The 23,946-nt window shown below is 34.6% G+C and overlaps 1 protein-coding gene across 1 annotated transcript in view; it reads right to left on the bottom strand.

The window, feature by feature from the left end:
• Nucleotides 1-4,053: 4,053 nt before the first annotated feature.
• The window catches only part of LOC100367729 (C3 and PZP-like alpha-2-macroglobulin domain-containing protein 8), a 69,954-nt gene continuing 50,061 nt past the window's right edge, over nt 4,054-23,946 (bottom strand). Inside the window, exons 30-41 of the mRNA XM_085495301.1 lie at nt 23,607-23,853; nt 22,655-22,863; nt 21,674-21,829; nt 20,672-20,734; nt 14,789-14,982; nt 14,213-14,300; nt 13,368-13,548; nt 11,055-11,168; nt 8,475-8,705; nt 8,007-8,213; nt 7,328-7,515; nt 4,054-7,037 (exon numbers count right to left, since the gene is read on the bottom strand). Of these exons, the coding sequence (XP_085351427.1) occupies nt 5,190-7,037; nt 7,328-7,515; nt 8,007-8,213; nt 8,475-8,705; nt 11,055-11,168; nt 13,368-13,548; nt 14,213-14,300; nt 14,789-14,982; nt 20,672-20,734; nt 21,674-21,829; nt 22,655-22,863; nt 23,607-23,853 (3,726 nt within the window). The 3' untranslated portion in view covers nt 4,054-5,189. The remainder of the gene's footprint in view (nt 7,038-7,327; nt 7,516-8,006; nt 8,214-8,474; nt 8,706-11,054; nt 11,169-13,367; nt 13,549-14,212; nt 14,301-14,788; nt 14,983-20,671; nt 20,735-21,673; nt 21,830-22,654; nt 22,864-23,606; nt 23,854-23,946) is intronic.

Raw genomic sequence — 23,946 nt, forward strand, 5'->3', positions numbered from 1 at the left:
TCTAGACTACTCGAATGAGGTCTGGATTCAATCATTGTGTTTGCTATAGACTGATGTGGAAGTCCTGACTTCTAATGAGCTCTTAAAAGCAGTGGACACTGAACAGCTTATAGGCGCACTCATCTGGTTACTTACTATCAATCAAGGCCTTTAGGAGTACAGAAAGGAGAGAGTTATGAGAGGTGGTCAATGAATTCCACATTAATGCACAGCACCAATTAATTACCAACACAGGTTCTGACCATGGCCATTTCACTGTTAGAGATTGCGTACAATTAGGACAATCCCAGAGCCGATAACATGATACTGCTTATTTGTCCCCGTTCGGACACAGTCCGAAAACTGGGACTTATGTCCATCCGTCTGTCCGTCCGTGTGCGTCCAGACCTGTATTTTAGAAATTCCTGGACCAATCACAATCAAACTTCACACATGCATCATACATGATATTATACACATGCACATCAATTTGTTTCACGATCTGATTCAAGATGGCCAAATGGCGGCCATATTTGTTCTAACAATCATCAAAATCAAGCATTTCTCAGCTGTTTACAGATGGATTTTGTTCAAACTTGGTACATTTGTATACGTTGGACATTATAGGACCTTGATGCACATCATTTTGTTTTCAGATAAGATTCAAAATGGCCGACTGGCTTGCTGTGACTGATTATGTTCAAATTTTAAATATTCATTATACATCATGTCATAGATATACAGATATATTGGTTTGACGATCCTATTAAAAAAGGCCAATTTTGTGCTAAAAAATCATCAAATATCAAGCATTTCTGGCATTTATGAATGGATTGGTACATACATTAGACATTACGGGTTCCTGATGCGAATTATTTTATTTTTTAGATCAGATTCAGAATGGCTGACTAGTGGCCATTTTGTTTTTTTAATGAATTTAATGAATAGGCTTCTAGAGCTATATCTCTGACATGCTTTGACTGACTATGTTCAAACTGTATATACCAGAATTCATATACATGTATTCAACGGTATTTGACGATCAGATACAAATGGCAATAATTGAAATGTTAAACAATCATCATAATCATATTCCTGACATGTTTATATTTCAGCTATATTACTATAAACAAAACTATACATCTTAAATTCGATAACTAAGGCCATACTTTTATTATCCCTTGTTTCGCGAACCCTCCGAATGAACAGAAGCCGAAAATGAAAAAAAAAGAAAAATTTATTTCAGCGTAATTTATCGCGCCCGTTGACTTGTAAGCACAAAAAATATTATTTTTATCTTCATTTTTTTATCGTCCGCTGCATAACAAATCCAAGTTGCATTTTCGTGGGAGTATCATGATCAAAGTACCAAAGTCTTGCGCAGATGAGAAAACAAGGTTATATATAGAATAAAATTTTATTTTATTTCATTTCTTCTCTCCGATCAATGATCTCACTTACAATTCTTTGAGAATCAATTTAATTTAATTTGAGAATTAATTTTATTTTTTTCTCGCCCTCCTCAAAAAAATTGCTTTATAAAAACTCAAGAAACAAGGAATAAAAAAAGTCTGGCGAGACGGGGACTGTGCCATGCATGGCTTGTTGACCAGCTTTTCAGGAGTTGAACATGGTTACAAGATCCAAGTTTGCCAGGAAATCCACATTGACACTGATGTTGTCAATGGGGACCTGGCAATACAATGTAGTAGCGAACATGTTGCAGCCGAGTACTACTGTGTTAATCACCATTTCAAGTTTATTTTCACTAAAATTCCATAAACAAATCTGAGGCTTTGTTATTCTGAAGACATAATCAACAAAAATAATATGATGCCATTTCCTGTGGAAGTTTTGAGTGGGAATTATTTGTGTGTGCGCTTTTGCAACCTTGATGCAAATTCTAATTGTAGCGTGATACCTATATGACTAATTCACTGGCATATTTTGTGAAGCAGGGTTCAATAAAAAAAATAGTTCGGATCCCTGCTCACTTTGCAATATTGAAGGTAGTAATTTAATACCTTCTGCAAGCAGATGGAAGCCCACCTCGTACTTCAAAATGCTGCTTTGTAAGACTTACCCTGAAACGATTGCGCGAGTTGCGCCCTTCGCGATGCTCGAAATTCAACCCACACCTGACAGATAGATGTAGTTTTCACTTCCCCCAACTGTTTTTTGTCAGTACCAATCAAATTGCAGGAACGTCAGAAAGGGACAGCCATCAATAAGTAACCATTCACGGCAGAGTTTATTTCCACCCAATGTTTATCATCTTCTTGAAAACAGTCTGTGATTTTTGCCGATAATGCAAACAGGGCTTTGATTGACGGTGTTACCATGACCACGAAAATGAATATTCATTGGAACTCATTGCAAGGTGTGAACTTCACCAATTCACAGTACTGATCTTGCTGATGAAACATACACTACTTTGTCGGGCGTTAGTATTGTCTGATGCTGTTTGGCCGGCGAAGGTGCCAGTCACATCTACATGTCAGGTATAGGATATTCAATAAATGTCAGAATCTAACTCATTTTCCAAAGTCAAATCTCTGTTTGTGTAAACTATCCTTTCATATAGACAAGATGAAAGACTTTTCACTCTACTCAGAAACCCCCCCCCCCCCAAACAAAGGCTGGGTTCGAACTCTGAGCACACAGTGATTTCAGACATTTTAATTTATGTATGAATATTTATAATTAGATCATTATGCAGATTTTACAAGGTCCACCTATCAGTATGCCAAAAAAAATCATACAAGGGCTTTATCCTATGATTAGTATCACTGTCACTTATATATCAATATCAACAAAGTCCTGGTTTAACAGATTTTATTATCTTTTTAATCATGGTATTACATATTTCATGCATTGGTCCCAATATTACAGTTGTACAAACTGAAATGAAATGAAATGCACTGTCCGCCATAATGGATTTTTTTGAGTGATCTACATGCCTCCAATGACCCTTCTGCAGCATGCTCATTTCTGAAGCAACTTCAGTTCCAATATCTAACATATTGAAGGTATAAAATTCTGATCAAACAGACAAATGGTTCGAGGAAAGAATCATGATCTACTTTGCTGAAGGTACACTTCTAATAGAAAATGGAGCATCCATGACTAATGTCTGAAGTACATTTCTGAGCCTCAATGACCATTGGCGAGGAATCATGATCTATTTAAGCTCAAGGTAGACTTCTGATAGAAGATAACAGCTTCCACAGACAATGTTTTGGGGAAGAAGTCATGACCTACTTCTATTAGAGGTAAACTTCTAATAGAACCTTCATAACCACTGGTCTGGACAAGAAATCATGATCTATTTAAGCTCAAGGTAGACTTCTGATAGGGGAAGAAGTCATGACCTACTTCTATTGGAGTTTAAACTTCTGATAGAAGACTAGAACCTCCATGACCACTGGTCTGAACAAAGAATCATGATCTATTTAAGCTCAAGGTAGACTTCTGATAGAAGATTAGAACGTCCATGATCTATTTCAACTTAATTAAGGTACACTTCTAATAGAGGGTAACACTTCTTAATGGTTTGAGGGTGGAATCATGATCTACTTCAGCTGAAGGTACACTTTTGATAAATGATAGAGCATTCATGACCAATAGTTCGTGGAATGAATCATAATTCACTTCATTAGAAGTACACCTCTGATTGAAGATTAGAACCTCCACAGCCACTTCTTCAAAGATCATTTCTACTTCTTTTTGATCAAGGCACACTTCTGATAGAAGATTCACCAACTTTTAGAATAATCAAGACCCCATGGACAAGTTAAATTCTTAAACTTTTTTCAAATAAAAAAGTTAAAGATTTGAAAACATTCATATAAATACTAAGTTGTTGTGACTCTTGTCTTAATTGACCAGTCTATCACACAGTGCACATGTTTGTGTAAAGCTACAATGTATTTCACACATTAAGCAATGTGATGTGATGACTTTCACTTCAACTGATATTTGACATTTTCTAATTTTTCATGACGGAAAAATCCATTATGGCTATCAAGGCATAATTCCATTAAAGCTATCAGGGCAGCATGTGCCTTCAATATGTAGAATTTATAATGTATTTAATATTAAAATATCATAAATATGAAACATCACATGCATATTTACAAGCCAACTATGTCACACCAGTTCTAAAACAGTTGAAAAATACTTAAGTAATGAAATTCTTATTACCTAATAATAAAATAGAACAATATACTAAATAATCATTATGAAGGGTTAGTCACCAATTATTGGCAAGCAGTGAATTTAGTGCATTATAATATAACATGATGCAGCAGTTTAATTATCTGCCACACTGTTCTAGCAAATAATAATTGAACACTGTGCATCAACAAATAATTTATGAGGATACAGATGTTTTGATAATTTCTTTGTTAAAATTTGAACCAAACAGAAATAATTTACCATTGTTTGCTTTTTTTGAGTAAGCATGGCAAAGTATTTTATGACAGATGACAGAAGTCAACTTTGGCATTAACAGGTTAATAGTAAGCCATGTGGAGTTATGGAAAACCTTTTCTTATTGAAGGTACATCAGAAGAGAAAGCCCATATTTTGTATTATCACAAACATAAAAAATACAATTTCTAGGAAGTATAATAATTTCACAGAATATTATAAAACTTAAATGATAGTTACAGGATATAATAAAAAATAAGTATTCATATAAACATACCTGACTGAAATATTTTGCATATAATCATTATTCATCAACTGAGAATTTCTCAGTCAAATTTCAATCAATTTTCTCTTTCACAATCCTCTCATAAATATTACAAATTTACCTTAAAAATACTTTTTCCACCTTTATGTAGAGCCACCCAATTTGTTAAACGTACAAGAGTGTACATTTTGATGGGATAAGCTAGCACCTGGAAGTTGAGGTTGTTGTTTTTTTTGATTCAACAAGACATCATATAGGATGGCACAACCAAGGAATTGAGATAAAATTGGTTAGTCCATTGGAACACTTTAAACTTCATGCAAAAATGTCCAAATCTTGCTAAATAACAGACTGAGTCTGTAATTAACTGTATATAATGTGTATATATATATATGTGTATAAGATCATATTTAACACATTCTTCAAACTGACGCTTTCAGAAATCTTGTAAGTCTTGTCTCAAAGCTCGTTTCAAAACTGTTTTCAATCATACTAACCATGTGCACTATAGTTCTTATAGCCCTAGTGGAAAATTGTCAAACTCATCAAACTCTTCAAATGCCTTCAAGCTCTCGTAACTACCATAAACTGAATCATAGTCATTTTCCCAGGCAGTTTCCTCAACTGGAAACCTATCTTCAATTAAACTGTAAGGCACAGGATTGCTTTCTTTGAGTGGTTTATAGCCATCATCCCAAACAACTTCATCTACTAGATCTGGAAGCTCATCAGAATCAGTGAGGAGCTGTTTTTCAACTTTGTGGGGAACATAAGAGTTATCTCCTCTGTATGAAAGTTGAAAAGGTGCATGTTTATACTCGGTAAATTCTGGCATTTGAAATTGAGCATCATCTAATTCAACTGGTAAGGGTTCAGGATTGAACTCAGCTAGGACAGGTTTTCTCACACGATCAATAGCAACAGGATGATCAAACTCCCGGGCTGACTTCTCTGTATGTACAGGGTTCATAGTAACATGTTCAGGTTCTTGTTGGACCACTACTTCATGTTGAGGTTCCATGAAGTTGGGGTCAAACTCAATTAAATCACGTTCCCTTACAGCATCAACTGAATCAGAGTAACCAATTTCTTCATCAAGCGATGTTATTACAGTCTCGGATACTTTGGCAGCAATATCAGGCTCTTGAAACACTATCCTATGTTTAAATTCTTTTTCTTTGACTGACTCTGTATGTGCAGGGTCTATAGTAGTATGTGTTGGCTCTTCGACCACTATTTGGTGTTGATGTCCCTTGGAGTTTGAATCAAGCTCAACAAAATCATGCTCCCTCACATCATCATGGTGAACGCTTTCTTCTCCAAGTGATTTTATGACAGTTTCAGGTACTTCGGCAGCAATAATGGGTTCTTGTAACACTAGCTTGTGTTTAGATTTCATATGTGTGGGTTCCCGCAATGCATCAATTAAATCAGGAGTTTTTCTTGCTGCATCCAGTGGATAAATGTAATCATATATTGCTTGTTTATACACATTTTCTGCAGGTACAGGTACTTTGGAAGAAAGAATAGGTTCTTGCAACACTGTCTTAGATTCAGGTTCCAAAGCTGTGGGATCAATCTCAGGTAAAATAGGTTTTGTCTTTGCATCATCATAATCAGGAAAATCTTCTTCAAATGTTATATTAGCCTCAGCAGGTTTCAAAAGCTCTATAGCTGCAGGAACATGGTTAGTACTAGTTTGCCCTTCTGTCAAAACAAAGTCAGGTTTGTGTATCTCTGTATTATTCTCTGACTCTATAGAGAAGTTCATAAATACATTGAGGGAATCTTCTGTACGTTCAATAGGATTCATATCATCTTCATTTGATGAGATATCAGAATTCTGAGTAGTGTTTGCAAAGTGTTCATTCACATGTGAAGTTCCTTCCCTGTCAAGAGGCACTCTGATCTCAGACACAGATGTATCTTGACTCTGGTTTGAAGATTCAGTGATGTGAACAGCAGTCTTAACTTCTGTGTATATTGTCTCATTCACCAGTCCATCTGAATTCTCTTCTTTCTCACTAGCAGGTTTAGTTTCATTTGATACTACACTGATTGTTTTCATGTCTTCGTAATTCTCATCACTTTCAATTCCATTCTGTGTTTCATTCATTTTGCTTTTATCACTATTTCCTGGCATATTTTGGGTTAAATTGTTATTGTCTTTTGATATATCTTCTTTAACTAGAGGGTGCCCAGTTACCTGAGACATATGTGTCGTACTTTCTGTTATCAGATTTGTTATGGTTTGTAATAATGTCTTAGATATGTTTCTGTATTTTCCTGGTGGTGATGTTGTTGTCTCATTGTTAATCCCAATGCTAGTTTCATTCATTTCTTCAAGTGGTTCAGTGATATTCTGTAGAGAGAAATACAAAAAGATTAAAAGTGAAAAAACAGTAGTTTTTGCTCATTAATGAAATGGAATGTTATCCAATGGCACTGTGTTATACACAGACATGGGTCCTATAATATTGGGCTGGAGCAGTGTTATTAACACAATAATTCACTGTACTGTGGTCTAAATAATGTGCCTGCTGACTTCAGATATAACTGATGTAACCTAGCCATTCACCACTGACAACATACAATAGACAGTAACATAGATGACCAGATGTTCATCAATATTAGTTTAAACACTAATCTCACCTGTAAATTGCCCGTATCCACATCATTAACATCTGTAATGTTTTCATTTATGTTATTATAATCAATCTCTTCACTGTCATTCACAATATTTCCTTGCTTATCTTTCTCTACAGACAGTGTTGCAAATTTTCTGTCACTAGTTTGGGTAGGTTCTACGGTGACATTAGTTGCAGGATAATCTGTAATACCTGTCAATATTATAATCAAAATTTGATTTATTGTTGTGTTACTCAGATCAACTGACAAAGATAGAATTGGTTACAGACTTGGTAGATAACTACCTTGTAGACATCCTTATTGTATATATGTGGTATGCTGCACCAGTTTGCCAAACCTAATATTATGTTTGGTAATCTGGGCAGGATATACTCTTAGACATGACATGATTCATCTGAACTTGTAGATATTAAACATAATGATTTGGAGCTTTTTTCACTACCATTTTATATCTTGAAATTGCTTGACAAGCTAAATATTATTAACCATTTAACACACAGACTAATCATGACTCATTTCATGGTAAATTTGGCCAATGTCACAAATAAGGCACAACTTTATTTTAATAATTTGGAAGTATTCATCACAAACAAATGTAAAAGTATACATAGAACATTGCAGAGGGCTGAAAATATCAAATGAATCAGATGTAAAATGTAGTCATAGTAGCAGGATAGGTTACCTGGTTTTGTTATATTATCAGTATTATTGAATAATGGTGTTTCAGATTCTTCTTCTGGCATGGTAATATTCTCTCCCAAATTATCTTTTGGAGGTTCAATTCCATCATCTGTTATTGGGTAAGTGAAGAATCGATCATCATCAGGACCAAATCCAGAACTCACTTGTGTCACTTGTTCAGTTGTTCTATCAAAACCAAATTCATTTTCTACTTGAATAAAAACAAGACATAAAAATGTGTTACAATCCCTGTCTTTAAATGTAAGATACATAACCTAAGATATCATAAATAAAACTTGTCATGTTTGTATTGTATCAATGAAAAAAACTAAGCTTCATGTATATAAAACTTGCTCAGTCCACATTGTAGAAGTTTGCTACATTGAATCTGATCACAAAAAATGTGTACCATTTCTGGGGGGAAAGAAGTGTAAAATTTTAGTAGTAGAAACAACCCACTGAATCTTACCTGCACATACGATGTATGGCATTACGTGTAAATCAATATTTTCTTTACACGCCATCAATTCCATTTTACATAAATTACCATAAATGATTCCATCATTGGCACAAACAGGTGGTCCATCATCATTGCAATCACTGATACAAGCACAACGAGGTACTATGTCATTCATTTGCTGGTCACATCCAAAGATAGAGTTACAGCTTCTATCTACATGTAGCTGTTCATCTACATAGGCTAGGAAAACAACATCATACATGAAATTAAAATCCTAATCAGCCAAGTCAAACAATATTTTCTATCTATAAAAAAAATTATCTTATATTTATCCATCTTTTCACACATCTTTTTCATAATATAGTTTGATGGAACATAAGAATGTCACAGTCCAACTCTTGTTCTACTATGACAAATGAACAGTCAGCATGTATATGCTCCTTTTGTACAAGTGCATGCTCCAGTTTTACATAGTAGTTTTTCCACAAGTTCCCTCTTTTTATCACAAATTCACAAAATAGTCCTGTCTGCACTTTTCTTTAGAAGTTTGGGACAAAAATAGCCAAATTTTTTGCATTAAAATTTATTCAAAATTTGTCTATTGGATTCAAAATTATGGTTCATTTCAAGAAATATTAAAGAATATAATATTAAAAGTTCAGAAAAATTTGGGCAGCAATGTTGAAACGGATAAAAATAGATGATTTTCATCAAACAAACTTACCTGCAAGTTGGCAAACTCAGGTATGATCACAGTAGCATTAAATCAACTATTATTTATGTGTCAAAACACATTTGTTTGTTTTTTGTATCATGTTTGACTCAAACTGGACTGTGTGAATTTGTGATAAGCTGACTTGAGCAAAAAAAAAATTTTTTTTTTCCAGATATACCGTATTACCCCGGGCAAGCGCCCACCCCCTGTTTTCACAAAAGTTACATGTTGGGGACATCCTCGGTTAAACGCCCAGGGTGATTTTTAGCCAAGAACGGGGTCAACAATAAAGTTTTATTTGTCAAAAACGAACGCGTTCAATTTATTTAAATAGTGTGTTTGTTACGGTAGTTCTCTTTTTGGAGTGTGTGGTGGCCCTGAAAAGGACCGTTTTGTTTGTGTTTTTACGTCAAAACTCATTGGAACTTTACGACGTAAGATGAACCACGCATCATGTGGCGCACACGTTCTGCTTTCTCTTCATTCACGATGAATCCAATATTGCAACGATCCATACCTTGTTGAGTGGTTTGAACCGGGGGTTTGAAGCACTTAGCTTTGGTTTCAAAACGTAGCATTTCGATGACTGTGAATCCATAACGGGAGCTAGCACTTTTGAGACATCACGTCGTAAACTTGCTACTTTCTTTCCATCCTTCATCACAGCATGTGGATTATTTTTCTATCGTTGAAGAAAAAACATTTTGCCGACCTCAAGTCCATTACGATACCCATAATGAGGCATGCTGACGATGGGAACTTGTTGCATCATCGTTATTTTTGTAATTTTGTCACGTGTGTGGGTGCGTGAATAAATCATGTTAATGAGGTCGACCAGAGTTTATTTTCAGTCTGTTTTTTATGTATCGCCATTTGGATATGTTTATGTATTCACAATAGTTTGTAAACATTTCACATCAGTAATAAAAGGTTTATTTGTTTCATAACCCTGTCTGCTATTCTTCAGTAATTACGATGCGATGTATCAATACGTGCGTGAACAAAATTATGCTAATGAGGTCATCGCCATCTTGGATTACAAGCGGTAGTTTTTCCCGGCCGTTTCGACTTGCACTGATCACGGTTACCGGTACCATGCCAGTACTAAAAAAGTAACCGTGCATTGATTACAATAGTTACCATACTTTGTAGCCAATTTCAGTAAGTAATACAACTTCATTCGCTGACATAAAACAAGTTTTATTCTTGAAATTTGACCCTGTGTCCACGTTTATTGAAACCTTGCATAAATCAAGAAATAAGTTTGTGTACAAAGTGTACGAAAGCATTCCTTTATTTGACCTTATCATACGATCACAAAAACAACTTTTTAAAATCTTTTTTGGGGTGGTCTTCGGGTAAGCGCCCACCCCCAATTTTTCCCGATTTTGTATGTTCAGGCCCCTGGGTGCGTGCCCGGGGTAATACGGTAATGGCTGAAGTTAGCCATATTTGATAAGATCAATTAGCAAATCAACTTACATCTTTATGAAATAATTGCCCCTGAATACCTTAGTGATTATTAGTTATAAGCAAATTCAAAGTGTGCAAAATGGCTGCCAGTCAGCCAATTTCGATCTGGTCTTTGCAACTTGGAGGTAATGCTCTACACACATAAAATGTTGGTTTTTAGGCCACTTTTGTGTCAAATATGGGCAACAGTTATATCCAGTGTGTACTGAGTTTTTCTTTTAAAAAAAAAATTTCATGAACCTGTGTTGTGTTGCATTTATCTGTTCAACAAAAACTTATATAGTACATAGATTAGTGGATGTGACCAATGGATGTCAACACTACTTGACAGGCACAAACATGTGCTTTTCTTAATCAAAATCTCTAAGCCCTTGCATCCAATATTTATTTTGACCACTTACTTGCAAAATCTCTCGGCTCTGGTTCTCCAATTTCATTACACATATTGCCCTCACATAGTTGTTTGGAGAGAGGACTATTCTTAGATGCATTGTAGAATTGTGTTGCCTCAAAACCTATCAAAGTAAGAATTCATATTACAGCCTATAAACACAGCCCTAATGACACCATAAGTACAATGTAAGCAGTGGTGAAATATCATTTCTGTATTTCAAAGCCTTGTTAACACACAAATCAGAACATTTGTTAAGGGAAGGAATTTATTAAACAGCCAGTATCAAAGGATATAAATAGCATTTTTATGTGCTTTTCGAGAAAATGTAAACTATTATGATCAAAGGTCACCAAAGGATGCCCTCTAGTAGAATGATGACATTGCTGAAGCTTCTGGATGGAAAATGTGAAACCTCAGAAACCCTTTTTTTTTTATAAGTAAGATCGATACTCTGTTGCGCTCTAAAATCGAACTGTTTAGTTTAAATAGTATGATTACTTTATTTGCATTGCGAATACTAGGTGAAAGTGTTTTAAACAAGCCATGCATGGCACAGTCCCTGTCAGTTATCAAATATAAGATATATAGTTTTGTTTATAGTAATATAGCTGGAATATAACCATTTCAGAAATATGATTTTGTATCTGATCGTCAAACAAGTACTTGTCGATATTCAGAGATATTGCTCTGGAACAGCATTCAAAATCAGCCATTTTGAATACATGTGTATATATATATATATATAACATGATGTATAACGAATATATAAAATTTGAATATAATCAGTCAAAGCATTTAAGAGATATGGCTCTAGAAGCCCAATCATTAAAACAAAATGGCCGTCAGACAGCCATTTTGAATCCGATCTGAAAAATAAATGATGTGCATCAGAAACCTGTAATGTCTAATATATGTACCAAGTTTGAACGAAATCCATCCATAAATGCCAGAAACGCTTGATATTTGATGATTTTTTTAGCACAAAAATGGCCACCATTCGGCCATTTTGAATAGAATCGTCAAACCAATATATCTGACATGATGTATGATGATTATTTAAAATTTGAACTTAATCAGTGAAAGCAAGTCAGACATATGGCACGAGAACCACATTCATTAAACAAAATGGCTGCCAGTCGGCCATTTTGAATCTAATCTGAAAAACAAAATTATTTGCATCATGGTCCCATAATGTCTAATGTATATACCAAGTTTGAACAAAATCTATCTTTAAATAGCCGAGAAATGCTTCATTTTTATGATTTTTTAGCACAAAAATGGCCACCATTCGGCCATCTTGAATCAGATCGTAAAACAAAATGATGTGCATCAAGGTCCCATAATCTCCAACGTATATGCAAGGTTTGAACAAAATCCATCTGTAAACAGCCGGGAAATGCTTGATTTTGATTATTTGTTAGCACAAAAATGGCCACCATTCAGCCATTTTTAATAGAATCGTCAAACCAATATATCTGTATATCTATGACATGATCTATAATGAATATTTAAAATTTGAACATAATCAGTCAAAGCAAGTCAGAGATATGGCACTAGAACCACATTCATTAAAACAAAATGGCCGCCAGTTGGCCATTTTGAATCTTATCTAAAAAACAAAATGATGTGCATCAAGGTCCTATAATGTCTAACGTATATACCAATTTTGAACAAAATCCATCTGTAAACAGCCGAAAAATGCTTGATTTTGATGATTTTTTAGCACAAAAATGGCCGCCATTCGGCCATCTTGAATTAGATCAGGAAACAAATTAACGTGCACATGTATAATATCATGTATAATGTATGTGTGAAGTTTGATTGTGATTGATCCAGGCATTTCTAAGATACAGGTCCGGACGCACGCACGCACGGACACACAGACGCACGGAGATCAAAACATAAGTCCCCGTTTTCGAACTGCATCCGAACGGGGACTAAAAAGAGATAGCTTAAACGGTTTTGAAATAGCTACATGCCATATTAGCGAATTTGTCTCAATGCTTGAACTAACAGAATTGTAATTTAGCTAAAATGCCACAAACCCATTGTAAGAATATGCTTAATTTTAAATTAGCCACATCTTGATTTAGAAAAATCACACTTTAGCTAAAAAAACAAGTTTTACAGTATGTTGTGTTTTTTTTATACCAGGTATATACAATTACCATTTATGTCTCTACAGGATGCTATGTATAAGAACAGTGAAGTAAAATAGAAAATGTTTGATTGTAGAGAATAAACTTGACACTGAAATAAAGTCTAAGCTTCCCCTGCTATGCAACACATAAAAAAAAATTAAAATTAAAGAGTGACTTACTAGGCTCATAGTAATCATAGACTTTCACTGGTACTGGCTTAGTTTTTCCAACAACATAATCACGGAATGCTTCAAAGCTGACACATGTTAGACATTGACTTGATATTTCATCAAAATAAAATATAACCATTCTACCGTCCACGTCATACCTTTTAACACCAGTATGTCTATTTAATAACAGCTGTGAAAGTTAAAAACATAATTGACAACACAAAGTAATAATTTCCTGATGGATGTTTTGAAAATCATGGAAGCAACATGTGTCATTGCCTAGATCGAAAAAAGTTTTTTATGGCACCGCCACCCCTAACCTGAACCCAAACCCTAACATTCGACCCCCCAATGTAATTGTATATGGTCCTCCTAACTATGCATGCCCTGATGATGGTAATATTCAATTACAATGGGGGGGGGCACTGAACGGGCAGTGATAAGATTTGGGCTAAGAGTGAGGTGGTCCTTATAACGAACTTTGACCTCTAGATCATGTGATGCCCCCACATTCAAACTCTTTAAATATTCTGATATATTCATTACAATTATATAAAGACATTTCAAGGAGTATCAGGCCTTGAAATTGTGTACTATCTGTATTGTAATGTATTGATGAACTTGCTTGCAAGTTAGGGGTGTCACAGAATTTATAAAAAGACATCGCTTCTCTTATTTTTTCAAAAAACAAAATAATCATGAATGGGAATTTTACACATTCCTGAATGACGTGTCAATATCTGGTGTAGCATTGCAACTATTTACAAGCCAATTTGATGACACAATCAAGTAAAAGTTTTTTTCATTCTCAAGGATAAAACTCATTCCCATGATAGTGGGGAAGTCTAACTTACCTTTTCTAGTGTTTCAGTGTCTGGTCTAAACCCTGTCAACAAAGATGCTTCAATGACTGCCATGTTAGATGAACCTGCATGGAGCCATCTGAAAATAAAATATCGAAATAAATAAGAAACATAAATAAACTACAGGGTAAATATTTCTTAAGGGGGTCTGGCTTTTAATGTATAAAAACACTGATGAGAAAATTATTATGATTTTATTGTTATAATTACTGTATTTAAGGAACCAATTCATGTACATAAATGCCAGAGACATGCCACTATTTGAATTACCAACAAAGCCAAACTAATTAGGGTATTAACTTTTTAAGTTGTAATTTGTTTTAAATATGTAGGAATGAAGATTATATGTTTTCAGTTTTGTAAAAAACTGTTTACAAAACAGTAAAAATTCACAGATGATCGTGGTGCAAACTAAACAACTTGTTCAGCTTACATGGACTTTAATTGGAGATGTGCTTCGAGTGAACAAATAAGGTGAAAATTGTAACCAATAAATTTTATTTGTTAAATAGGCTAAACAAATAATGGTCAGAGTGCTATAATCATAGAAAACAAAACAAAACAAACCTGGTACATATTTCTATGGTTACTTTATAATCATTACCAATGAGATCATTTGTTTCAATGTATGATTCTTTCAAAGCTGATCTATTCATCCGTGTCTTGCCATGTTGCTTCTTCTTTCTCTTTTCTTGCATTTGAATATCTAATTTAAAGGCAGGATTTGCAGTTGGATCCGGAATATTGTATTTGACGTCAATCTGAAATCAAAATAGTCCAAATTATTACCAAATATGGAGATACTAGTGAAAACAAACATGTGATATGATATGATATTTCATATGACATAAGGAATCAAAGAAAGCTTAGAAAGAGCTCCTGTGCGCTGAAGGTTTTGGAGGCATAAAGTACAAATAAGGAATACTGTATTTACTAAATATTTACAGTTAGCACTGTGCTTTTACATGTATTAGAGCAAAAAATCCATTTAAAAATATAAATGCAGATGGTTCCAAGTAGCTATTATAAATATTTAATATGCTAATTAGGTGATTAATATGCACAGATTTCAGCCAAAAACTAACCAGGTCTATGTACCAAGTTCCATTAAAATCTGTTGAATAGTACATGAGAAACAAGTGAAAATGCGAAAAAATTGTCTAATTAATATGCAAATTATGTAATAACAAGACATGAATGTCACAGTCCCCGTTATTTAATTATAAAATACTCATGTTAAAATAATACATGGAACATCTGCAAACAATTGAATTAATATGTACTTTATGTGGGTACAACTCATTATAAAGTGATTTCCCTTTATAATCTGATGACTAAATTAAACTCAATTTGGGGGGGGGGTAAAATTCTTTTTTGTTTTTTTATTGGCAACAGCATGAAGGAAATGTACATTACTTATTCAAGTACAACTATTCATTAATTACTTCAATTATGTCTATCCATTTCTGACAATGTGTATCAAGTTTATCTCTTTCTGTAGCAATTTCATATTCTAAATTACAATTAGACTTCACTAGGAGTTTGAATAAGGGAAAATGGGGTTTGGACTTTCTCATCTTTGCAGCATAAATGTGTCTCTTGGCTATTAACATAAGGTGGTTGTAAATTACAGAATATGAACTATTTCCAAATATAATCACATCAAAAGTGGGTTTCTGTACCAACATCATTGCTTTTTTAAAATGTTTAAAAAAATCATCCCAGAATTTAGCAGTGAATTTACATGAATAGAAAAGGTGGTCCAGGGTTTCATTTTCATCCCCACAAAATGTACAAAGAGGTGATTGATTAATACCCCTTCTAGACAGATCAACAAAATATGTTATGCAATAACTTGAACTGTAGTTCACATGTTTTTGTATCAATAGCTACCTTGAATGGTAGACTATATGTAAGACTCCAAAAACTAGTATAATTAAACTCTCTTTCATAGTATCTTTCATTGATTAGCTTATCCTTATTTCTATCCATGAATATTCTTTTTATTACATTTTTTGAGATTTTGTCAAGTTCTATGAAACCACAATCAAAAAAATACTGATCTACTGTTATCAATTTCTTCCCAATCTCTAGGAAAAGACCTTATTAATCCATAAAGCATAAATATTTCATTACAATTAAGGTTTTTTTAAATGCAAGTCTTGCCAGGTCATTAATTTGTTCCCATTTTGTAAATTAGAAACATATTCAGTTTCTTTCTGCCTGAGATTTCTATAAAAGACTGATCTCCCTCCTACAGTAAGATGCCTGTTGTTCCAAATTATTTGACTAGATACATCTATATCATAATTCTCATCAGATTCATTGGACAATGACTATGCTTCTAATGCTTCAATATAAAATTCTGAGAGTACTGGTTTAAGAGTCTTAATATTTAAATTACATTTGAAAAGATATTTCCCACCATATAGTTCCAAGCAATGGTCAAGAATCAATTTCCATGGATGTGAAATTTCTTCATTGAGATATCTTTTGATAAGATTAATACAAGCAAATTTATGAGTTATTTTAATATCAGGTGCTTTTCTCCCTTGGAGATCTCCCTAACCATCACTTTCCTTGCAATTTTATCTTTTGCATTCCAAACACCAACTGCTCAACCTTTTGAAGGATATCATCAGGTATGCTTACCATTCGATCCTATCTTAGCATCAATGTTAATGAGAGATATTGGACGCCAGCTTTTAATGTACCTTGAATCTCTACCCTTTTTTTAATCAAGGAAATTACTCCTTGCCATTGCGAGTTAAAAAGTGTACCTTGTTCAAATGCATAATTAAGTGATTCAACTACTAATTGCCCCGTCTTAGGCCAGAAGGTAGTATACAATTCAGATGGAATTCCATCATTCCATGGAGTTTTATTTTTTGTCATAATATTAAGCACAAAGAATGCTTCATTAATTGTATTTCTTTCATATTATTTGTTAGTTTTGGGATATTGTCATTGAAAAAATAATCATTAATCAAACTTAATTCAATGGAATTCAAGATAGCATTGCGTTTTAATTCAAGTTTAATTAAATAAAGTTTGAATATCCCGGACTTAACATATAAATGTTTGCGATACTGAGGTTTAGTAAAGGTGGTTGGTATATTGAACCATACAAAACCTAAGCTATGCAAAAATGACTTAAATTTGATTAAATATTACCGGTAATATAAATTACGAAAAACAGTGAGGGTCGCCACAATGTAGGTCCTGTCATCACAAGTCGATGTTAAGTTAAATTGAAGTGGTCACAGCACGCACACACACACACAACAGACACACTAACTGCAAAGACTCCAATTGTACACACGAAAGTCGAAAATAAACTTATGCCATGATTTCTAGCGCTAATGTGATATTAATGTTTTCTCCTCAAAATAGTTTATATTTTCGGGGGCGGACATCCGGGCATTTTCTACCGCCTGGCAACCCTCGCGGTGAAAACAAAGACCAAAAACTCGCAGAAAACGGTACTTTGCGATGGTTGTTGAGAGTCCCCTGAACAGTGTAACAAGATTAGCCCTACGTGTGTAACATATATGAATTTGGTTGTTCAGGATTACTTCAAAGTTGAGTTTGTGTTGTTTTCTCGAGTTTTCACAAGCTCCACCGGCATTCCACAGCAGCGCGCACAAAGCCCATAGAAATATGTGGTACAGTGGTGCGCGTCGTAGCAACGTGGAACGTCCTGTGACGTAGCTCCGCCTCGAGGATAGGTGATTACAAAGAGGAAAATATCATTGAGAAGACAATAATAGAGTACAAATAAATCAGCAAAATATTGAGGTTTGTATGGGGGTCAAAAAATTAACTCTGCGACGCGATTGTGCGACTCGCCGAATGTCGATTATTGCACTCTGCGACAGGATCGCAGTGTCACCCTGCGAAGAGCACGATTCCCATTGGTTGGTTGGTCGAAAAGCGCGAATCTCAATGGTCGATCGATGTAAGGGTATACAGCATGCCTTATAGAAATGTTTAGTTTTAAATGGTTATTTCGCCGACTGCTCGCGAACTACGGTAAACAAGTATTTACCGACGACATGCCGCACGTTTCGGTAATCAGCAAGTATTTAACATTGATTAATTAACATATATAACATCCCCCGGAGGGGGTGAAAGGGGTTACAAAACACATGCACGTTGGTGTTGGATGCCTTATTATGGTGTAACATCAGGGAGCTGGTAACATTAACGCCATCTTGCAGTTGTAAGGCTTCGTCCGCAACATTGCTCATTAGCATAGGCGGCAGCTTTAAAGCTAGTAGAGCGCGAAGCACGTTTCACACGATGTTACGTTATTTTTTTTTCATTAGCAAGTATAATTTGTTATGACTATATTCATCGCTTTGAATTCCCAAATAAAACGTGTAGCGGGTCATACTGTTTCTAGGCAATCAACATCGTTTTATTAAGAATATTAAGAGAACAAAAACGTAAAAGCTATGTGAATGGATTGAAACTACTGCTGAAGATAGAAAACTAAAACGGCAGTGTCAACATTAAAATTAGATGAGTGCACGCTCTCTGCATAAACGGAAACGATGGCTTTGTTTATTTGGCCGATGTCGACGAGAAACAGATTTCCTGTACTCCGTCGTCTGATCACCGACCCTCTAGGGTCTCACGTATCGGTGTCGTCATCAGTTAAGTAGTTGAATCTCTTTCGCGTTGATGCGAATAATATTTCAGCCGAATCGCCCCATTCGAACCACTCGCGAGGTTGGTCATAATATGACCTAGATGAAAAATTCTTGAAAAATAAATATAAATTGGGTAAACGAGGGGAGAACGCAAAAGTCCTGTAATTTTATATCGGAATCACAACAGGCTGTAGGTAAGTCTAAATTAGTAAATATGACCCTGATTGCAGATTTTTCTTTGCCTCGTCTTGTCATTGGCGTCTTTTCTTTCTTTCTTTACATCGTTATTGTGTTAGTCTCTTTTTACCTCCATGATAAGATGGTGTTATTAAAATAGAATATAGACTTAGAAAATAAAACGATTTCTCAGACGAAGTCTTGACTGATAATAATGCTGACAATGGACGTTAGACTAATATGCATTGTTTGCGACAGGAAGCTTGTCACCCGTTCTATCAGAATCGTCAACAACAGAGTATTACCGGTAGTATACATATACATGTTATAAACATTATACAAATATTAACGAAACTGTAGTAGTGTTAGCGCTTGAGCACTGGTCTTTCAGAAATTTCGAAAAGCTGGGATGATGAATCAAGGTACAAAGTAACCGTTTTATCAACTATTGAAAAATCAAGATAAAAAAAAATCCCTTCCCGCTACATTAAGATCAATTGAATATGGACCACCGAAATTTGGCGTTCATTTAAAAAAAATAAACTATAATTCTCAGTAATACTGACTTCGAAAATTATGATACAAAAATAATTCCATTCATACCACAAACCAACGCCGTTTTTGTTTACTTTTCACAACTGTTACAACGTATTTCATTTCTGGTAAAAATACCAGCTAATCGATCGTAGACCACAAGTTTGGAGTCCGTTTATGATCTAAACGAAGGCAGACGATTGCAAACAACTGCTGTCATGGCAAAACGTTGCACATCGTGAATGATTTTTTTTTTCACTGCATGCAAATTATTTTCCCTGATGCACTCAAAGCTGACGTACAACATTCATTGCAGAACGCGTGAAAAGTACTTCGCGTTCCACTCGCTTTGAAGCTGCCACCTATGCTAATGAGCATAGTCGTCAGGACGAAGCCTTACAACTCCAAGATGGTGATAACATTACACCGTAAATAGGCAGCCAAGACCAACGTGCATGTTACACTATTTAATTTTTCTAGCCAGCGGTGTGATGTGTCCAATCACCGTAAACCATGTGTCATTTGTTTGGTCCCACAATTTGTCTTCCATGTGCTTGCCGATCACCGAACAGTGCGGCATGTCGCCGGTACATAGTGTTTACACACTTTTTTTTACCGTACCGTTTAAAACTTAATTTTTTATAAGTCATGCAGTGAACATCGACCATTGGGATTCGCGCTGTTCGACCCACCAACCAATAGGAATCGTGCTTTTCGCAGAGTGACACTGCGATCCTGTCGCAGAGTGCAATAATCGACATTCGGCGAGTCGCACAATCGCGTCGCAGAGTTAGTTTTTAGACCCCCATACATACATGAAATATTCCATAAAATTGACAGCCATCTTGCATTTTTGCAAAAAATCACATTGCATCTGTACTAAGTCAACACTTTTCATGGTGAGGCGAGGGAGCCAAAGACTATGTGCAGTCGTGGGACTATTTAGAAAGCTGTAAAATAAAGCTCATTTTGACATTTTTTTTTACTCTACACTATTATCATCATTTTCATTAAAGACCTCCCCCCCCCTATAACCAATAAAAAAAGTTGTAGTTGTAGATCAATGCTCTAGTTGTGACATTACCTGCAGCAGAGCACATCCTTCCCCATCCGCATTGACAAACAAGGTAGTTGGAACTGTAGGTATCTAAGAAAAACAAATCAATTCACATTTTATTACATTACATATAGACAACTATTGAGAGATGTAATAATTCCAAACACAGCCTACAACATTAATCAGAAATTTATATACCTGATGAGTTGCAATGATGTTGAAATTACAAGACAAGTGGGTGAATATGTATATGCCATATTTGATATTAGAACAGAACATCCAATTAAAAGATAATTCTTACTTTTATCATTTTTTTTTTATGTATTTCATTGTTATTGTTTTTAACTGATGAAAATTTATTTCAAGGATGCAATAAAAATTTGTTATTATTATAGACAGCTACAGATCTTTATTGATGCCCATTTTCCAAAAAAACAAATCTGATTCATTTTTTTCTACAAATTTTATCAAGACAAGTAGGCAATGGAAATTTATGTTCATGTAGTTCAAAATAAAAAAAAATACTAAAAATTTGCCAGACTTTGCACTAAATACATGTTGGGAAATTCATGCTATTCAATGTATATTAAAAACAATGAATACTGTAAAAAAGAAAATTTTTCTTGGATTTAATTTTCAGTGAATTTGATGTTAAATATTCATTAATATTTGAAGAAAACAACACGTTCTATGTTTCAGTTTGCATATATATTTTAATTTTGAAATTAGCACATTTATCTATCAGCCTAAAATGCAAAAATAATACTGTAAAACATGTTGAAAAAGCGGCATGCAATTTTAATAGCGAATTGTAGTAAAATGACGTAATAGCGAAATGTTGATTTAGCGAATCTCTCTTGTCATTGTTGATTTCTTTGTTTGGCGGCCATTTTGAATTGATAATAAAGTCATTAGCGACATCTTGAATTAGCAAATCAGTTCTTTCACTAAATTTGCGTAAAAGACATGCTCGCGAAAAAGACATGTTTCAGAGTATCCTAGATTAATTAAGTCATAGCTGGTACGTACCCTTGCAGTCTGCATTACTTTTATATTGTCTTTATTAAGAGTAAAGATTTCTTGGAGATCTAAATTAGTAGATGCTACTTCGATAGTGACATTAACACCACCTATAAATGCCAAGACTGCATATTCGGACAATGCTTGCAGTGCTACACAAGTATCCTGTAAATGAAATGAAGAAGTTAATGAATGGAATAGAGAGAAGAGCAGGAATGGAGAAATGAAAAAGAGATGGACGAAAAAAAATGAGAGAGAAAAGAAGAGGAGGTATGAGGGACTTCAGGTAAAAGAGAGGAGGAATTAAGACCTGCAAGTTTAGCAGACCCTTTTTCACATGGACATACAGGTAAACAAGATTAGTTACTTGTCACAATTTAAAAGGCAACTGATATAACCTGTCACCATGCAGTGCATGTCTCAATTTTGTTTTGGAAACAAGTCATTGTTAATGATATTTTCAAAAAAACAAAATAGCTGCCAGTCAACTATCTTCGATTGAATCAGTAAACCACTGCATGTGCATATGTCTGAGATAAAGTACTAAGCACATGCAAAGAATGAACTGATTTGGTCCAGAGGGTTCTGAAATATTACTCAGGATGAATGGATGCAGAGCAGAGTCTTGCAATAATAAGTGCATGCATAGTTACATAAACATTGTAAAACAAATAACCAAACAAATAACCATGGCTTTGTCTACATTCTGTTTTTAGTGTCTCAACTCCTACGTTTAGATCTTATCAGTGATAAGGAAAAGTTTTATAGTACCCAAGTAGTGGATTTATCAATTCCAGTTATAGAATGTCTGTGAATTAGAATGTTCATCTAAATGAATCAAGGTACACACATACACAGTATCAAAGTAATTGGAGTAGCGGTTTTCAAGAAGAGTCAAAAATAGCATGTTCCCAAAAAAATGACAAAAATATTCGCTGAAATTCAAGAATTCATGATATGATCAGCAAGAGAGATGCTGTACTAACTAACCTGTGTTGATGTAAATCCACCTAAAGCGTTTCTTTGTTTAGATAACCATTTCACAATTGGTAAGGATGAAGCAATATCATCCATTGCAGTATATGTTAACAGTCCATATGCAGTCATTTCTACTTCAGCAGATGTTACAGATTGCTCTAAACCATTTATGGATGCTGTTTCATCAAGGGGACCAGAGAATCTCCAGTATGTAAAACCATCTGAAAAAAATACATCTGGTTAGTGGTGCAGTGTATAATGTCATTTTCACCAACCAGGCTGTCAGGTCAGCCACATTAATTTGGCAGATTCCTGTTCAGCGAGTATGGATTAAAATGTGATCTTTTTTGATAATTCAACATCCCTACATTTTGTTTCATGCCCATTGCCATATGCCATGCCAACTTTGATTGGTTACACAGATTACAGGCACTTCTAATCAGATCTACTGTCTTTTATTGCTAGCATGTTATTTTAGCTAATTTAGCTAATAAAAATTGTGTATTGAAATCAAAATTACGTATTGAAATCAAAATTATGTATTGAAATCAAAATTATGTATTGAAATCAAAATTATGTATTGAAAGCAAAATTATGTATTGAAATCAAAATTATGTATTGAAATCAAAATTGTTTCAAATTTGTGTATGTAGCTTATTTCAAAGTGTATACATTACTCTGTGGTCCACTCTTGGTGGAATCATGAACAGTTTTGTGGAGAAGTATGTTTACATCAAAGTTGTGAATTTTTGATTTAAACATACAAAGTTAGTCTAGGATAAAACATTTCTGATAATTTCATTTCCATGAGAGAGTGGGAGACAAAAATTTCAAAAATACTGCAAAATTTATATAGAACAGAAAACAGTTTGAAGACCACTTCACAACTTTGTTAGCCTAGCAAAGGCATTCAAACGTTTCATTGCGGGGGAAAGGTCAATCACATCTGACAAAATGTACTCACCCTTTCTTATGGCAAAACTTTTCATAATTCTTACAGCAGCTGATGCATGTTTACTTGATAGTAATGTCAGTGCGTACGCAGTCACTGCTGCAGTATATGGATCAGTAATATGACCAGACTCTACACTGGATTCTAAAAATGTTTGTGCACGATCTACAGCATTTTCTTCTACTTTTGTCTCCACGCCCACTTCTAAGAGGGCTATTACTACGTATGATGTCAGTGACACTCTGCCTTTTAAACCACCCTGGAGATAAAGTAGTGAATTTGAACTCAATGAAATGTTCATACATTTGTCTGTTGTGAAAGAGTTAATGCAAACCAACAAATCTTTGTATAA

The sequence above is a fragment of the Saccoglossus kowalevskii genome, chromosome 21 (assembly GCF_978046115.1).
Source record: "Saccoglossus kowalevskii chromosome 21, keSacKowa6.1, whole genome shotgun sequence".
NCBI classification, from domain to species: domain Eukaryota; kingdom Metazoa; phylum Hemichordata; class Enteropneusta; family Harrimaniidae; genus Saccoglossus; species Saccoglossus kowalevskii.